This window comes from Pholcus phalangioides, unplaced genomic scaffold, assembly GCF_987345545.1.
Source record: "Pholcus phalangioides strain wild (caught in Gottingen) unplaced genomic scaffold, Ppha-v1.0 ptg000041l_1, whole genome shotgun sequence".
Taxonomy (NCBI): domain Eukaryota; kingdom Metazoa; phylum Arthropoda; class Arachnida; order Araneae; family Pholcidae; genus Pholcus; species Pholcus phalangioides.
Genome location: NW_028301627.1, coordinates 7,283,241 through 7,302,004, shown reverse-complemented (window position 1 = coordinate 7,302,004; position 18,764 = coordinate 7,283,241). Strand labels below are relative to the sequence as shown.

Here is an 18,764-nt window from a genome sequence, read left to right as displayed (position 1 = left end):
AATTGCTTTTCAATTAATGTCTTGCGGAGGTAACATTACCATATTGCCTACAATTTTGCAGGTATTCAAAATGGTCGCAGTTCCGAATTATCGATGGATCACAAAAACGGGACGATTACGTTAATTTCCGTCAAGAAGTCCGATGAAGGTACTTATTCCTGTGAAGCCCGCAATGGTGTGGGAGAACCACTGAAATCATCCATTGTACTGTCCGTTCATGGTATAAATTACGTTTGTTCCATTTCTGTCTTTATATGATTTTGTACACCCTTATTATTAATTCTAAATTTTTCCTGTGTGTGGCGCTAGTTGTACGCAAATGTTATACTCCACGTCCCCCCTTCTTTTTGTGACTCTATCAAGTTTTATACTCTCGAACACCACTGGATAAAACACTTAAAAAAAGACTGACGGAGAGAAAACAACTAGCGTATAATGGAACATTACTATCCATGAATTAATTCACCCACCGAAATTAATATTTTTTGGACTTTTCTGTACAAGTGCTGTTCGTTTAGTGTACAAGAAGCTTCCGAGAGCTCGGGTATGACTCATGCTAATCATTTCGGAATCCTATTCATCCTCATCGTGATCGTTGATGCTAGTGGTGAGTACTGTTTATGAATATTATACATTGACTCGCAGTATTTTATGTCAATTTAACTTACTATACATACATTAAAGCAGGCTATAATAGTTTTACATTTACATTAATATCCTGACATTGTCATTTATGCGTTGAATATTTTTGAAGTCGAACATTTTCTCGTTTTAAGCACTCCATGATTCATATTATGCTGTTCAGGGTATACCTAATTATAGAAATATTAATTGGTGGAAAAATATGCATGAAACTGAATGGAAATGTTTCATAAGTATTTGATTCGTGATTCCGATAGAAGCAGGAACATGTCTCTGATACTTTTAGTGATTTCATTAACGAAATCGACATTTTTCATCAAAACTCTCATTAAATTTTTAATGAAATTTATAATGAAAATTGCATTCATTTTTCAATAATTTTGATAATAATAAATGGCAATATGCTAAAAATATTTTTTTTAAATTCTTTTCCTACAGAAAAACCGAAAATATCTCCTTTCCAATTCTCTAAAATCGCCAAAATTGGTGATTTCGTGAACGCTGTATGTTCAGCGACGGAAGGACAAGAACCATTTACTTTCAAGTGGTTCAAAGATGGCCGTTCCTTGAAAAAGATGGAAAATATTAGAATAACGGACACCGAACGAGTGTCAGTACTAGAAATCAATCCAGTTTCCAGCAGCTCGCCTGGTAGCTATTCCTGTATAGTTAGTAACAAATACGGCAACGACAACCATTCGGCATTGCTTACCGTACAAGGTGAGTTGGACAGATTCATTTTTTATAGACAAATGTGACATTTCTGTGTTTTTGCTTTCTTACTTGGCATAATGTTTTTAGCATGCAGTGAAACCTCGATATAATGATACTCTGTGGACGAAGAAAAAATATCATTGTAGAGTTATATCTAGAGGAGGTAGCGATATCATCAGTCGCCAAGAAATTTATGCTTTGTTGGCATCTCTTCCGAATTGGCGTTGTTAGTACATCATAAAATGCATTTATGAGCATTATTCGCTACAAAAGTTGTGATTGATTAATTCATTAATAAAATGCTCTGTAAAGGGGTTTACCGCACAGTACTTTTGTGTCTACACAAAAAATAGCTTCATCGCAACTTTATCTACACCATAGTTTCCCAACCTTTTTTGTCCCATTGCCCCCTTCTTCAGAAATATTTTTCCCCCATCGCTCCCAACGCAATCTGACCCATAGGATCCTTTGTTATACCCGTAGCTTCCACCGCGTCCCCCTGGAACATTCCATCGACCCCCAGGGGCGTTAACGCCCACGTTGGGAATCACTCATTTACACTTTCGAACGGTAGACAGTGCGAAATATCGTGTATATTAAACACCCTCGAGAGAGAGAGAACAAACACTGATGAGGAAACAAAATTATATTGAAGGTGATTTTGAGTGAAATATATATGATATTTTTGTAATGGTTTCGAAATATCGTTACAGAGGGGTCTATCGTAGTAAAGGATATCATTTTATAGAGAGGAGTTTAATATTCTAGTATATAGGCCAGGGATTCTTAACCTGAATGGTCACGGCCCAAACTTGGGTCGAAGGGCTCCTGAGACGGGATCGTAAGTACCCAATTCGAATCTGGTTCTGATTTCATTAGTTACGCCACTGGTTTCAGAAGCACCTCAACGATTTCGGCGATCCGGACTGGGACCCAGGTATTGTTTGGGTCGCTCTTGAGCCATGATTTTGCATGCAGTATTTTTATGGGGAAGTCGGCATCCGAAATATATGGCATGGTGTTATCACAGAATGTGCAGAATGAATGGGAATTCATAATTTAGGGAAAGAAGTAATTTCAGAATAAGTGAAAATCCAGAATTTAAAAGAAATGATCTCAGAATAAGTGGAAATTCAAAATTTTTAGGAAATGCTAATTTCAATAATGCTGTCAATAACGGAAGCTTTCAATAACTTGAGGCTCTTTCTTCATTCGGGGCCTTAGGCTCAGGACCTGTTGGACCATCTGCTAAGACACCATGGACTTATTTCACCAATTTCGAAAAACAAACATTTTGTTCATCAGAAATTATTGAATTGGAACTTTCAAATTCAAAATCGATCAATGGGTCGCGATGATTGATCGCGGCTGAGAAAGGTTGAGAAACCCTGCTACAGGCGATTCCAAACAAGATTCGAAAGAAATATTACTGTAGAGAGATTTATCGTTATATCGAGTATCGTTGTAGCAAGGATTACATTGTATTATGATGAAACCTATTGAGGTTGCAGCCCTTATATTCGAATCTTTAGTTTATTAATTAATTATATTCTGGGTTTTGCTTCCATCAGATGCGATTGGAATAATTCTGAGTTTCGATTTGTAGCTCCTCCGGTTTGGAAAACAGAACCAAACGATGGTGAATTTGTCGCTGGACAAGGTGCCGTTTTCCATTGCTCTGCCGATGGCACACCGATGCCAACAATTACCTGGAAATTCCTCAAAGGTAATGATAATAATACTCATATGTGGAGTTATGAGCAAAGGCATCACAGAAGAAGAGCACCCATACTTGGGATTTCGTCATTCGAGCAATACCATCAGTTGAATAGAAATTCTTGAAAACGAGATGAATAACAAACATACACAACTGGGACGTTGGTCAATAAGTTTAGAAATACAAAATCTAGTCAATCATCGAGTGCCCTTGAGTTATTCCGTGAGCACCGTAGAGCTACGGTGCTCACAAGAATTATTGGAATAAAGTCACAAGAAGGACATTCTGTCCAAGAATAATCCTCTGAGACATCTTTCAACTTGTGAAGTTGATCATGTGGTTTGCCTTAATCATCATTGATCATCTTTGCCCTCTAGGTGCTCGTAAGTTCCCGAGCACCTAGAGGGCAAAGGTCGACTCCCTTTCCTACAATTCAAAATTCTGGTTTTTAAACAAAAATAATTCAGAATTAAAAATTTTTATTCACTTGATGCTTTTGCTCGAATTATGAAATCCCCACTAGTGCTCTTCTTCTGGGATATCTGTGCTCATAACTTTGAAAAAAGTTTCGTTTATCTCTCCCAATGTCTTCCGTGACACACTCAAGCCTATGCACCTGAAAGATGGTCTGGGAGCAGCACCCTATTCAAGTTGCTTTTATAACATTGATGACACACACAAAGCACAAATGCTGAAATCACCATACAGATGATCTTCTGATGTCGGCGCTCATAATTCAATGGAGGTTAAATTAATCTCTTCCACTCTTCTGCAACACTTTCAAGCATAATTTCGGCATCAAAGTCTGAAAGCCCCATATCCAAGTTGCTTATTACGCTGATGACACTTCTCATTCGTTGAAACCAACATTGTTGGTGTCTAAACAGTCAACATGTTTTTAGTTGGCACCAATTGGCGTATTGCTTTACCGGAATTCTGATTCGATAGTATAATATTTGCATTCACTCACATTCTCATTAAAGTAAGTACTAACGATATACATGGCCATCAGATTTTAACAATTCTGTCAACAGTTTTTCATTGCTATTAACAAGACATATTGCAAGGACTCAAAGTACGGAGTTAGAAGAGGCTCAAAATTCCATTAAAATAGCATTCAAGGTGCTCTTTGTCGTATAGATCTCCTATTTCAGTGCTTCAAGAATTAAATTACTTAATATTGTTTTTAGGCAGGTATTACACTATAAAAGTTTGATAAAATCCCTTTTACAAAACTTAAAAAATCCAGCCAATAAAGCTCAAAGTTTACATTCGAGCAAATGTAACCGATCAGCTTATTCGTTGTACTTTTCAAGTTTTACACAAAAGCACTTGTACAAAACTTTTATAGTGTAATCCCGGCCCTCGTATGATTTTGGAACGCATTACGCATATAATTCGAGGCGAAAAAAAATTCTAATTCCTGTGCGTAATCCTTTCTATAGGAGGCAAGGAGCAACTGATGGCATCATCCGAACGTACTTCCATACTTAGCAATGGGACGATGCTCATACGCGATGTCCAGGCCATTGATGCCGGCGTTTACGCATGTCATGTCAGGAATGACATCGGACAAGCCTTGAAGAAGAGCGTCTATCTTCGAGTTATCGGTGAGGATGCAATTAGAACCAAAAATTGGCACATTTCCAATATCTATTTATCAACACTATTATATAATTACTATCTATATAACTATTTATCACACTGTACAGTTCAAACTTCACCATACATTCAGATACTGCTTTGTGTGAATTTCTACACCCTTGTATTGTTAGTTCATTATTTTCCCCGCGTGTGGCGCTAGTTGTACGTTAGACACTATAATACGTCCGGATCGTGACGGCTCTACTATGCGTTATATTCTCTGTGTGACCAGTTTGGTTTCGTGCTTGGTTCTTACATGTTCAGATTTTGCTTTATTACAATGTCGTGTACATGATTTCTTTTCATTAAGTTCAATTTTCTTTTTGGCGTGTTTATAATATTCTTACGATATGATTCCTGCTAGGCATTTGGATATAAAACGGCTATTGGCGCTTATAATAGCCTTCTGTGTCATCGTTAATGCAAGCGGTAAGTGTCATATCGATGCTTTTATTATTCAATACTATTTTGTTCATAAATATTATTTATAAAATGTACGCATATTTCTTTCATTCGTGGAATATAATGAGTATTTAAATTGATTTTTATTGTTGGATATGTATGGTGATCGAATATCCACGATCGTGTGAATTTATAATTTAATTTTATGGAAGAAATCAGTGGTTTATGATCTTACGTCATTGTCAAAAAATTTCATATTCATTAATTATTCAATGAGGATAAACTTTTCTATTTATTAATATATATTATAAATTTTGAAATGGGGATTTTCACAAAAATTATGTAATTTTCGAATTTATAATTCACAATAATATTTGATGATACACATTGAATCAGCATCAGAAACGCTTATTGAATAAAATAATTATTTTCTTGAATTACATATAAGTACTTATCATATTCCTGATAAACTTTCTTTTGTTCTTATTCACAGAAAAACCAAAGATTGCGTCTTTTCAGTTCCCGAATGCAGCAAAAATTGGGGACTTCCTGGCGGTCTTTTGTGCTGTTGTGAAAGGCAGAGCACCTTTCGATTTTAAGTGGTTGAAAAATAGTTCGCCTATCAGTAAAACGGATAATATCAAGATCTCGGGAAGTGAAGTTTCGTCCACACTAGAGATCAATCCGGTGACCGGCAGCTCACCGGGCACTTATTCGTGCATTGTCAGCAATAAATACGGTCACGATAACTACTCGGCACTACTGACTGTACAAGGTACGTTAATTTAAACCGAATATCAATTTCTTTATTCTGTTTATAACATAATATTGTACGTGTATAATATAAGCTTTTACGTGTGAATCATGTTTTATATATGTTACGGTAAATGCGACGTAATGACCGGTTATTATGCGTACTTACCAATTGTCTTGGTAAGTTTCATAAATGTATCACATTTACTGGCGGATATGCATAATACCCACGCGTCGTTGGTAAATTTGATAAATGCTAAAAATATTATCACTTTTACTGTCGATTATGCTTAATAATCAAATGTCGTTGGTAAATTTGATAAATACTCGAAATTTATCGCCATTATCTGTAATTTTGCATTATACCCAAGTGTAATTGGTGAATTTGATAGATGTGAAAAAAAAAATTACAAATGAGTCGAGTATGTGTGTGATGAATACATTATGAATACAGTCGGACCTCGATACAATGATAACAAATTTTACTATCGTACCCCGATACAATGACAACAAATTTTACGATTGTACTCCGATATAATACATGCATGGGTTATCATATAGTACGATTTATCATGTTTACAACGCTGCGACGCTTGAGTATCATGTATAAATGGAGGTAAAAGTGACAATTTTTTGGTACTTATTAAATTTGCCAACGATGCTTGGGTACTATACATAATAGCTGATAATGTGATTAATTTAGGGAAATTTGTCATATTTACCGAAGAGCCTGTGAATAACTATACATAATCGCCGGTAAGAGTGATTAATTTAGTGAAATTGATCAAACTTACAAAAATGCTTGATAAGTACGCATAATAACCGTATTCATCAAATTTACCTTATCATGTATATGATTGCGTGGATGCTGACTTTTTAGCCATACGCGATTATTTTCAAGGTCAATGAAGATTTGTTTTGGTCACTGATCGGTGATTTGAATCTTCCAGCACCCCCTGTATGGAAAGTGGAGCCGAACGATGTGGAAATAGTAGCTGGACACGACGCCAATTTCCATTGCTCAGCTGTCGGTTCACCAATCCCGACTGTGACTTGGACGATTCTAAAAGGTAACCAATGCATCAGAATTCCAAGATAATTTCATTCTTTCATCCTGAATAATTATTTTTACGTTATCTGTACCGAATAATTATCTGTTTATGTAAGACCATGACAGCCTTATATTACTCAAAATAAAGTATCTCATTAGCGCAGAGATATTCAATGAATTATATTTTCAGCACTGGATACAACATGCTGCATGATTTTGTTAATTAATTTGTCAGAATCTTATAACAAATTAATTAAGTATAGTATATATTTATTACGGGAAAATGTGATAAATCTAGTGATTGTGCATAATCGTCGTCCATTTTGGTGAGTGGGATAAATTTCACTGTATTATTTTATATTAATAAAATAATAAACATGCAAAACACCCAAACGCCGTTCATGAATTTCTTAAATACTGAAAAAATTATCACATTTATCGGTTATTACGCATAATCGCATATCGGTAAATACGATAAATCGATTTCACTGCCGCGATAATATTTATTATTTAGCTGCCCGTACTTGTGAACCAGAGTCTGAACCATGCAACCCACACTGGTAAAGGGCTTACGTCTCTAAAGGGACAGAGCTCGGGCCGTGCCTGGTCTAACAGTCTGAACCGCTTATAATGAACTCTGATTTAACGAACTTTTCCGAACATCCCCCGAAATAACTCTTATAATTAACTCCTTTCGACGAATTCGGTTATCGGAAACGGGACATAACGGACTCTTATTCAACAAAAATACGATCGTTATCAAACTTACCCAAATTGGCGTTTATGCATAATCACCGCTTTGCCACTCTTTCCGAGAACAACATAAGATAAATATCAGCATCAATTATTAGACGTGGTATCACGTAGTTTTCGCAAGGATGCAATTTAAAATGTAATCTAATGATATTCATGTGTTCTTTCTTCCTAGATAGGAATAAGAAAATGTCACATTATGTCGACTATACTCATATCCATGCATACTTTGCTTTGTAGGCGAGAAGGAAAGATCAGTGTCATCCCAGCGTACCTCTATACTGAGCAATGGAACGATGCTCATACGCGATGTCCAGGCTGTTGATGCCGGCGTTTATGCATGTCATGTCAGGAATGACATCGGACAAGCCTTGAAGAAGAACGTCTATCTTCGAGTTATCGGTGAGGATGCAATTAGAACCAAAAATTGTCGCATTTTTGATAACTATTTATCAAAACATACTGTGCAGTATCAGTTCCGTCATACATTCGATACTGCTTCGAAGTGATTTGTACACCCTTATATTGTTAGTTCATTATTTTCCCCGCGTGTGGCGCTAGTTGTACGTTAGACACTATAATCTGTTCGGATTGTGATGACTCTAGTATACGTTATACTCTTTGTCTGACCAGTTTGGTTTCGTGCTCGGTTTTTACATGTTTAGATTCTGATACGTCATAATTGTGTGTACGTGATTACTTTTCGTTAAGTGTAATATTTACTTACGTGCTCAATATGTATTTCTACGATATGATTTCTGCTAGGCATCTGGATATAAAACGGCTATTGGCTCTAATCATGGCCTTCTGCGTCATCGCTAATGCAAGCGGTAAGTGCCGTATCGATACTCTTATTATTCAATATAATGTTGTTTACAATGATTATTATAAAGCACATATCCATTGCGTTCGTGGAAGATAATGCATGTCAGAAATATATATTATTATTATTTTATGTATACGCATGATGAGAGAGATAAAGTATTAAATATCCTCGATCGTGAATTTGTGAAAGAAATCAGTGATTTATAATGTGAGTCACTGCCGAAAACGTTTTTATATTATCAGTTTATTGAGAAAACGGAATTCTACAAAAACATCATGTAAATTTTTTATGGTACACATCAAGTTATAATCTGATTTATGAATGTGGTACATATTTCCCAATTACATATTAATACTAATAATAATGTTTTGTATATATTCACAGAAAAGCCCAAGATTGCGTCTTTTCAGTTCCCGAATGCCGCCAAAATTGGAGATTTTCTGACTGTACTATGTGCTGCTGTAAAAGGCCGAGCACCTTTTGATTTTAAATGGTTTAAAGATGGTTTTCCTATAAGTAAATCGGACAATATTAAAACTTCAGTGATTCAGCTTTCTTCTGTCTTAGAAATCAACCCAGTGACCAGCAACTCACCCGGTAGCTACTCGTGTGTAGTTAGCAATAAATACGGCAATGATAACTACACGGCGGTACTAAGTGTACAAGGTAAGAGTGCCTATATTTAAACAGAATATCTTCTCTTTTTTTTATATAGGGTGTAGGTTTTTCCACATTTCTTCCCGGGATTGCACAAAAAAATAATTAGATATATACAGTGAAGTATACAGTAATATAGTGTCAGCATTTCTGTAACAACCCCACTTTTCACGTAATTTGATAACATTATTAACTACTCTGTGGTTTCAGGATTATGCTCTTAAAAGTTTTTTTATGGGATTTTCTCTTCCGATATATTGTCAGTGATGGTCTTTAATGGGTGTTGATTGATAAGTATTTTAAAATTTGCAGCTCCTCCTGTGTGGAAGGTTGAACCGAACGATGTGGAAATAGTAGCCGGACTTGATGCATGTTTTCATTGTTCAGCTATAGGTTCGCCAGTCCCGATTGTAACTTGGACGATTTTGAAAGGTAACATCAAAGACTAATATATTTTAACCATTCACCTAGAACAGGGATTCGTAACTTTTTATGGAGTGGTCGGTTGAAGTTGGTTTTCTGTGGTTCCCAACTTCAAGGTGCAAATGCGAGCCGATCTCCCCGTTAAAAAGTCTCGCCACTGAGAGCAGCAGTCCTACAAACAGTACAAATATTCAGTCATTACACTTCACTCCATGATGGATCCATGATGTTCTTAAGTCAGCCACCTCGTTGGGCAATTTGCCTGTTGTGGCGTTGTATTTGTATTTGTATTTCTGAGATATAGATGACAGTACTAACAAAATCATACGCAACACTAGATACGCACTCAGACTGTTAGGTACACATACTTACACTTCCGGCACAACTCACTAGGGAGTAAATTGCCCATGGCGATAGATCTGAGTTGTGCTCGACTTGAAAAAAAACAACTTTTTATGCAACGGAGTCTATGTGACAATAAGATGAAGGTCACAGACCCGTTTACAGGATAATATTCAGGACATTATTGCAAAAACAACTTAATTGTTTATTTTCCTGCAAGCTCAAGGACCCCCTGAAACCTCTTCAAGGACCTCTAAGGGATCTGGGAAACCCTGGTTATAGCAGAAAAAAAGACTCTTGAATCCCCCCCGTATATAAAACGCTCGGTGAGGAGTTATTTTCTATCAGAATATCACGTTCATTATTGAAATATATTCGTTGAAAACCACACTGCACGTGCTTTTTTTTGGGCAATTTGGAAATTAACCACATCTTTTTCGGATACATTTTCGATTTCTTGAAACTAAGTCCACTATCAGCACTTAAAGCAACTGAGGTATATTTTATTGATTCACGCTAGCTCTTGGAATCGAAATGGGTGTTGTACCGTCTCGTTTTGAAGATTTACTACATTTAACGTGATGGAAATGTTCGAATTAAGTATGTTTGAGAGAAGAATATTCATACATAACTTTATTATTTTATAGGTGACAAGGAAAAGTCGATGTCATCCGAACGTGCTTCTATACTAAGTAATGGTACGATGGTCATACGCGATGTTCAGGCAGTTGATGCCGGCATATATGTATGCCGCGTGAGGAATGACGTCGGGCAAGCCCTGAAAAAGAACGTCTATCTTAGAGTGATCGGTGAGGATCCAATTAAGAAAAAAAAATACTAACTTTCTCGACATTTCTTATCATGTTTACCTAATAAATGCTCCATGTGATTTCAATCTTAAAACCAAACAATAACGTTTCATAGCCCTTTCTATCAATTTAAAATCCATCTTGACTTATTTTTAAGTGATTCTTTCATCCTCGTATTATTAGTTCATTATTTTCCCACTACGTGGCACTAGTTGTACGTTTCAAATCCGTGACGGCTCTGAAAAAAAAAAAATAGCATACTCTCTTTCAGTTAGGTTACTTACTTGACACCGACGGATTCTAATGGCAGCGGCATCGTGAGTGACTAACGGATCAGATATATTGTTCATAGTGTTTATGACTTCTCATTGTTAAGTGTGTTCTCCCCGTTAATGTGTTTAAAGGATTTCTGTAATATGATTCGAGGTGGAAATTCAGATACAGCACGAGTATTGGCTCTCGTTATTGTCTTCTTCGTAGCCATCGCTAGTGCCAGTGGTAAGTGTGATACATTTTGTTTATTATTTTATATTGTGCATATATACACATATTATAATTGTAATATTTGCCAGAAATTAGTACAATACTTTTTTTTTCTTGTAATAGTAACTTCAGTTCGTTTCGTTGAATTTTTCTAAAAATGAAATAGATAATTGGAAATTTTATATGCATTTTACGGTATATATTTACTTTCCCTTTTTTTTCATAAAACGGTTTTTTTTCACATGAAGTACAATCCCCGTGATAGATAAATTATGTTTTTTGAATTGATAATAAATATATGGTATTGGACAATTAGTGGACCCTATTTTATGGAAAATTCAAGCATATATAATTTTGATAAATATATTAGAAATTTTTCTCGAGCTCTTATAAAGAAGTTAGAGCTTAACAAGCTAATTAATGTTTGTATGAGCTGTGCTTGTTTCTTATTCTTGCATGCGTAGGCTAGCCTACGGCAAAAGCACTACTACTATAACACTAAATTTTTTAGAACGAAACTTAACTGCCCTTTTTTGATATTCACTACGTCGACTGTATTGCATTATATGAATTTATAATTTATCTTAACAGTGTCTGGTTCTTCTTCATGACTTAATGTCTTCTTTTATGCCCGCAGAAAAACCAAAGATTGCATCTTTTCAATTCCCAAACGTTGCTAAAATTGGAGACTTCGTAACAGTGTCGTGTGCAGCTGTGAAGGGCCGAGTGCCCTTCAATTTCAAATGGTTCAAAGATGGTTATCCTATAAGTAAAACGGACAATATCAAACTCTCAGTCAGTGAGCTCGCCTCGGTCCTGGAAATCAACCCGGTGACCAGCAATTCACCGGGTAGCTACTCGTGTGTTGTTAGTAATAAATACGGTAATGACAACTATACCGCGGTACTGAGCGTACAGGGTAAGTAAATTATTTACATAATAAACTAATTTCCTTTTTCTCTTATGAATAATACGGTCGAATCCCGTTATAACGAACTCAAGAGACCGGAGGAATCACTTCGTTGAAACGAAATTTCGTTATAAAGAATTCCAGGTTACCTAGCATTGTTCCTATGTAAACTTATTTGGGGGATTAGAAAAGTGTTCGTTAAAACGAGATTTTCGCTATAACGGTATTCGTTAAAACGGGATCCGATTGTATTGCTCCTACGCTGGTAAATTGTAAGACCTTGACCAATTTGTCATCCTTTCACTGGTTGTAAAATATATCGTATTGCAACAATAATTATACAAGGGTGCACAGGAAAGTCTCTTCTTCCTGGAATAACTCACTAACTGTTGATCCTATAGACCAGAGGTCTTCAAACTTTTTCTAGTCACGAGCACTGTCCGTATCCATCATCAGAAGAAGAGCACCCTTACGTGGCAAGTTTGGCATACGAATGCACGAAATCAAAATGTCCTTGAATGCAGTTTGTACAAGGTGTTTCATGGGAAAGTTAATCAAGTGCTCACGGGCACGAAATCGGACACGATCATCGAGCAGTCTGGGTGCTTCAGGGGGAGCACCGTGGTGCTCGCGAGCAACGGGTTGAAGATGTCTGTCAAAAAGTCTCCAAAGGTCTTCAATACATGGCCAGCGGATCAGATGTGGCCTTCGGAGCCTTTTTTGCCTTGGCCCGTCAAACATTCGTAGAAAATTGCTGGAAAACATTGAAAAACTATTTTTTAAAATTTCGATGAATTCCAGTATCATTAGCCATAACATTTGCGAAAGGAATAATTCCAGCATAATTGGAATGTTTAAAAAAAATAATTTCGAGAAATATTTAAAAAATAATTTCATAATTAGCGAAAAAAAAAGATCAATCGAATTTTTTTTTTCAGAATTAGTGAAACAAATTATTTGAGAAAAAATAAATTTTCAATTATTTGAAGCGCATGTATTTTTAATCCGGACTGTAGTTGACCAATCCGTTTGGACACCATGTACGAAGTCCGAGTGAATCTTAATTCTATTTGACTTAATGTGGTGTGGCCCGCGGGCTGTAGGCAGTTTCTACGCAGGAAGTTCGAATTCGAAAGATTGATGACCAATGTCATAGGCGGAAATAGACTTGGAAGTCTAAGGGAGGGGGGATGATGACGATGTCAATACATATATATTAGATCAGTCGACTCCACCTTTGACGCTGGGGGGGGGGGGCAATGCCCCTCACGTCCCCCTCCCCCTGTAATTCCGCCCATGACCAGTGTCCTAAACGCTGTAAATATTTCCACCAAGAAAAAGTATCCAAATAACATGCAGACCTCAGACACACCATTCACAATAAAATGAAAAAAAATAACTTATTTGGTCTCCCTGTGTCTTAAAAAAACCCAATCACAAAGTTGTTACCCTTGTCTGTCCCCTGAGCCCCCCACCAAAAAAGTCCATGTTTTCAAGTTTCAATATTCACTAAGATATATGAATTCGAAAATCACTGATAACTAAGAAAAGGACAACATAAATTAACGGACAAGCTTATGCTACACTTTATACTGTGTTCTTTCCCTCATTTTCAGATTTTTTAAATTCAAATATCTCCGCGAATATTGCACTTAGAAACATGAAATTTGTTTTGTCCGACTCGGTAAAGATAGCTCAACAACTTTCGAATTGAGGATTTTAGGAGAATGTGACGAAATAGGAAGTTAATTTTTTTTTATTTCATTGACTTGCAATATATAACATGCAATATTAACTTGCATGTGAGATCTACGCTTTATTTGGATGTTTTTGTGAGTGGAAGTATGCTTCTAGGATCACGAGATATTTCAAGATAAAAGGACTTTCTTATGTACATCGTATATACTTTTATACCTGATATAAGCATGAAATGAATGTTTGTTTATTGATTGGCGTTTTGAAAACGTTCCAGCTCCTCCCGTGTGGAAAGCCGAACCAAACGATGTAGAGATAGTTGTAGGACACGACGCCAGTTTTGACTGTACTGCTGTTGGTTCGCCTCCACCAACCGTAACTTGGACGATGTTAAAAGGTAATGAATTCAAAAACAATGATAAAATTCCATTTTTCAAATCTAAAGAACTGATCCCTTTTAGAACATGTTCGTGTAATCAGGAATATTTTGCAATCACATGATCTGTCTTGTTTATGAAAGACTGATTCTCCTTGTGTTCGATTATGTCGAAGACTTTATAAACATCGATAAACACCTTAGACGAATCCAATCATAATATCACGTATTTCTGATTCTGATTGAAACACAAAAAAATTTCCTACTTTAAAACAATTGAAATGGTTGCACCAGTGGTCTTTGAGGCATGAACCCTGGGATAAATGCGGCCCTCGAAGATAGGGCCGCATTGGCCTGCCGTCGAAAAGAATGCGTTACAAAATTTGTAGAAATTTTGCAGAAAAACAAAAAAACCCTAATTGAAAATATGTATTCCAGAATTGGTGAAAGGAGTAATTTCGAGATTCCTTTCAGAAAAATTTCCAGAACTGATGAGAGAAATAATTTCAGAATAATTGAAAGTTCAAATCTTGATCGAAATTCAAAAATCAATATTTGCAGAAAAAAAGATCAAATCTTAGAATTATTGAAAAGTATTTCCAGAAGTAATTGAAAATATTTTCAGAAATAATGAAAAATATTTCCAAAATTGATGAGGTTCGCAGTTTATGAAGAAATAATCTCGGAATATATAAATAAAAATTCTCCAATAATAAACGAGAGACATATAAGAGCCCCCCGTTTGACTCTCAGCAGCTCTGGGGCCCATTACGTCAACCTGTCTAGACCCCACCACTGTGTGAATATAGATACTCCAGTACGACTTGTTGGCCTTCGGACTTCAGGGATTTTTTTTCGACCTCAATCACTCAATAGGTTGCTCACTCTCTCAATAGATCTCTCACTTATTTTCTCACTTATTCACTCGCTAGTTCAATGTCTGAAAAGTTGAAGATCACTGGATTATAGCAAACGCTGGCAGAAAACCAAATACAATGCAATAGCAAAGCCTACTCTAGGAAGTACTAGAAAATAATCGATCATGTTTTGTTCGGAACTACTGTATTTCAACTGTATAATGGTATTACATCATACGTATTGTTAGACGCGGACTCCAGAATTCTTAATGCTATATATGAGGGATATAAGGCGCAACCAACCTTCTTTAAAAACCTGCTGGTTTAACCCTTAAACCAGCAGCAATCCCGAGATATCTCGTCTAACTAGATTTACTTCATTTTGGCAATCCTGAAATATCTCGGATTCTTAAAACGGTTTTATTTCGGCAACCACGAGCCCAGATATCGTTGTGGGTTTTCTTCTCCTGAAACATGCTTTCCTTCACATCCCCGTCTTGTCAATCAACTGCAAGTGGGTGGAGTCAGCTTTTTTTCAAAGTCTGATAACAGAAGGGGAGAAAGAGTGTTTTTCTTTTCCCTCCGTGGTATAAAAAGGATTATTGCAAGCAGAAACAACAGCAGAAAATGATAGTTTTTCCCTCTTCTTCTTATTATTATTATTTTTTTTTATTTTTTATTTTTTTTTTTTGTTATTTTCGGTGTTGCGGGCATTTATCAGCTCACGTCCAACCGAAAAAATTTCTTCTTGAGAATAGGCGGCAATTTCTAGAAGTTATAGCGATTTGTGGCAGTTATAATGCGGATCAGGGATGCGGATATATTAAAAACCGCTTAACATTCGACATCGATGGCCTAATCAAAAAAGGCAACAACTCAGAAAATTCTGAAAATGTTTGAGTTATGCACGCCATGAGAATGGTGGAATATACCTATACATATTGCAAAACAGCAACAGCTCTCAACTCTGCTTATATTCATTCAGTTCCATACAAAGTGAATCTTTGGAATGCAGGTTTCTCAATACAGTAGACTCTCAATAATCCGGCCGTGAAGTAATCCAGCCCGTCCAGTAGTCCGGAGTTTTTTAGCGGGGTTTCTTCGAGCATAGAAAAAGGAAAACATGTCACCGCATGTCTTAGCACAGAAATTTATATCATTAAAATGAGCTCTTTCAATTAACTCTAGTGATTTTGGTTATCCGGCACACACACACACTAGTTTGATATATGCTGCATTAACGAGAGACTACTGTACATAGAATTTGGAGTTACCCTTTTTGAACTAGGCCGTCGTTATGTAAACAGCCATCAAAGGTGAACAGCAGCCATGGCGAGTGGCGTGGTGGTAAGATGCCCGTCTACAACCGTGAAGGTTGCTGTCACGGTCCCAGGTTCAAGACCGAGGGAGGATATAGATATTTTCCCCTAACGAGCTTGAGGCGACCACCGATAGACAGCGGCTTCATTCCCAACCCATCTCATTAATGGCGGTAAATTTCAATATAGTGGTATTGCCAGAGTTGGTGTTTGGTGAAATAGCCACTTTTAACTTTAATTGTGAACTATCAACTATCCCTAGGGCTGTAGGCTTGTTATGGGCATTGCTTTTGTATTTGACATGAATTATTCTGTTACAGGAGACAAAGAAAAGTCGACTTCACCGGAGCGTACCTCAATACTAAGCAATGGGACGATGGTCATAAGCAGTGTTCAGGCAGTTGATGCCGGCGTATATGTTTGTCACGTCAGGAATGACGTCGGGCAAGCCTTGCAAAAGAACGTCTATCTTAGAGTCATCGGTGAGAAAAAATTCAATTTAAAAAAACAAATCATTCGTGTTGAACAAATAAACACTGTGTGCAATTTTATTTCCAAATTAAAGCAAATGAAGTTTATTGCTTTCTACTATTTTGATTGTGATGTTTAATTCGACGCTATTATGTGTATAAGAAAGTGTTTTGAAATTGTGTCTTATACCCTTGTATTGTTAGTTCATTATTTTCCCCGCATGTGTCGCTAGTTGTACGTTAAGCATCCTTATCACTTCGGATTGTGACGACTCTACGGGAGTTGTATACTCTTTTGTTAGTTTGGTTTCGTGCTTGATACTGCAATGTAAGATACAGTGTTTGCGTCCAAAATAAGTATACCTGATACACAAGCATCGAATATTAAGAAGTTTTTTGGGATATTTTTTTTTTCATAATTCGATTTTTTAAGGTGTTTCTGCAGTGTTCTAGACATACGGATATGAGACGGATAATAGCGTTCATCATAGTCTTTCTTTGTGTGATCGTTGGTGCAAGCGGTAAGTGTTCTACTCTAATTACGTTGTTGAAATTTTTAAAATTTTTAACCCTGCGTATCATTTTGAACATAATTTGCTTGTTATAATATCAAAATATAAATTATTTAAATATTTATAAATAGCAATCGCAGCTTTCAAAGAAATTCCCATCCATGGTTTCAAAAAATTTGGTCAAATTTAGATTTGAATGAAAAGAAAAATTGAATTAAATGAAATAGATTATAATGTTCATACAAACGACAGTTGTGTCGCACAATTATTTGTCGGCGGTAATTTAAACTTACATTAAAAATATGAACAGGGCCGCGATTTAATTTGTACGCTAGTCCTCTACAATATCTGTATAGTTTTACAAGAAAGAGGCCGACAGAGTTGCAATATAAGCAGCAGATCGAACCTTATAATTTATTTTTTGTATACGAATTTACTATAAAATCACTGTATAAAGGGGAAAGTCAAAAATTCTAGCCTCTTATAACCCTGTTTGTATGTTTATCAGTATTTGTCAGCAAGGCTTGCAACTAGTTGACTTACAAAGTCTTGATGGCCTTGTTAGCAGAACTTAAAGTACTTTTCTTATGATACGCATATCTATAAATTGATATAATTTTGACCAGTAGAATTTTTAGGCAGTTCAATCAAAAATGTCCTTTCTCACTCTCAATAGTCTCGATGTCTATTCGACATTCAATATGCTACGACTAACAGAATTCTGATTGAAATTGATATTTGAGACATTTATAGTAAGCTTTATGGCGTAAGTTATTTTTTGTACTTTATTCGGTGAAACAGTTTTTCTAACAGAGAATGTTCAAAGAGTAAAAACTGTTTATTTTAAATCGAAGTAAATATCAGTAAAAAAAGAGAAATTGAGCTGTGGTAGTTTCATTTGGAATGACAACGGAGAGATGTACAGCAATTTTTGATATTTACCCCTCAATTCCAAACAATGTCAATCAATTAATATCAATAATTTTTAATGAGACTAGCGGAGAAAGAACGGAAAATAAAACATATTTTAGGCAATGAATAAATTTGATTAAATTGACGTATGTTTTGGCACTCGTGGTTGTCATTTTTAAGGCGAAAACAAGTGAAAACGGCTCCCGCCATTGTGCCGAAATATGTATCGGTGTTCTGAAATTTATTTTAATTGCATGAAATACGTTGTATTTTTGATTCTTTCTTCACTATGTGAACCAGTCGAATTTGAGTCTTTTCATATTATTTTGATTGCCATATCGATTGATGTTGTACTGAGAGAAATTTGCCCAGTAAAATTGGAATGAAAATTTGTCGAGATATCGACGATGGAAATGCCACTTTTTATGAACAAAACGACCAAGTGACAAAAAGAATAAGGAGGCAGTTGCAAAAAGAAATGGGGAAAAAATTGACAA

The 18,764-nt window shown here is 36.1% G+C and overlaps 1 protein-coding gene across 1 annotated transcript in view; it reads left to right on the top strand.

Annotated features, from left to right (window-relative positions):
* Positions 1-18,764, top strand: part of LOC149065203 (hemicentin-2-like) — a 41,267-nt gene that overhangs the window by 9,890 nt on the left and 12,613 nt on the right. Inside the window, exons 7-18 of the mRNA XM_089254328.1 lie at positions 62-220; positions 1,081-1,362; positions 2,963-3,082; positions 4,519-4,683; positions 5,613-5,894; positions 7,917-8,078; positions 8,887-9,168; positions 9,472-9,591; positions 10,572-10,733; positions 11,854-12,135; positions 14,099-14,218; positions 16,694-16,855. Coding sequence (XP_089110454.1) covers positions 62-220; positions 1,081-1,362; positions 2,963-3,082; positions 4,519-4,683; positions 5,613-5,894; positions 7,917-8,078; positions 8,887-9,168; positions 9,472-9,591; positions 10,572-10,733; positions 11,854-12,135; positions 14,099-14,218; positions 16,694-16,855 — 2,298 coding nt within the window. The remainder of the gene's footprint in view (positions 1-61; positions 221-1,080; positions 1,363-2,962; positions 3,083-4,518; positions 4,684-5,612; positions 5,895-7,916; positions 8,079-8,886; positions 9,169-9,471; positions 9,592-10,571; positions 10,734-11,853; positions 12,136-14,098; positions 14,219-16,693; positions 16,856-18,764) is intronic.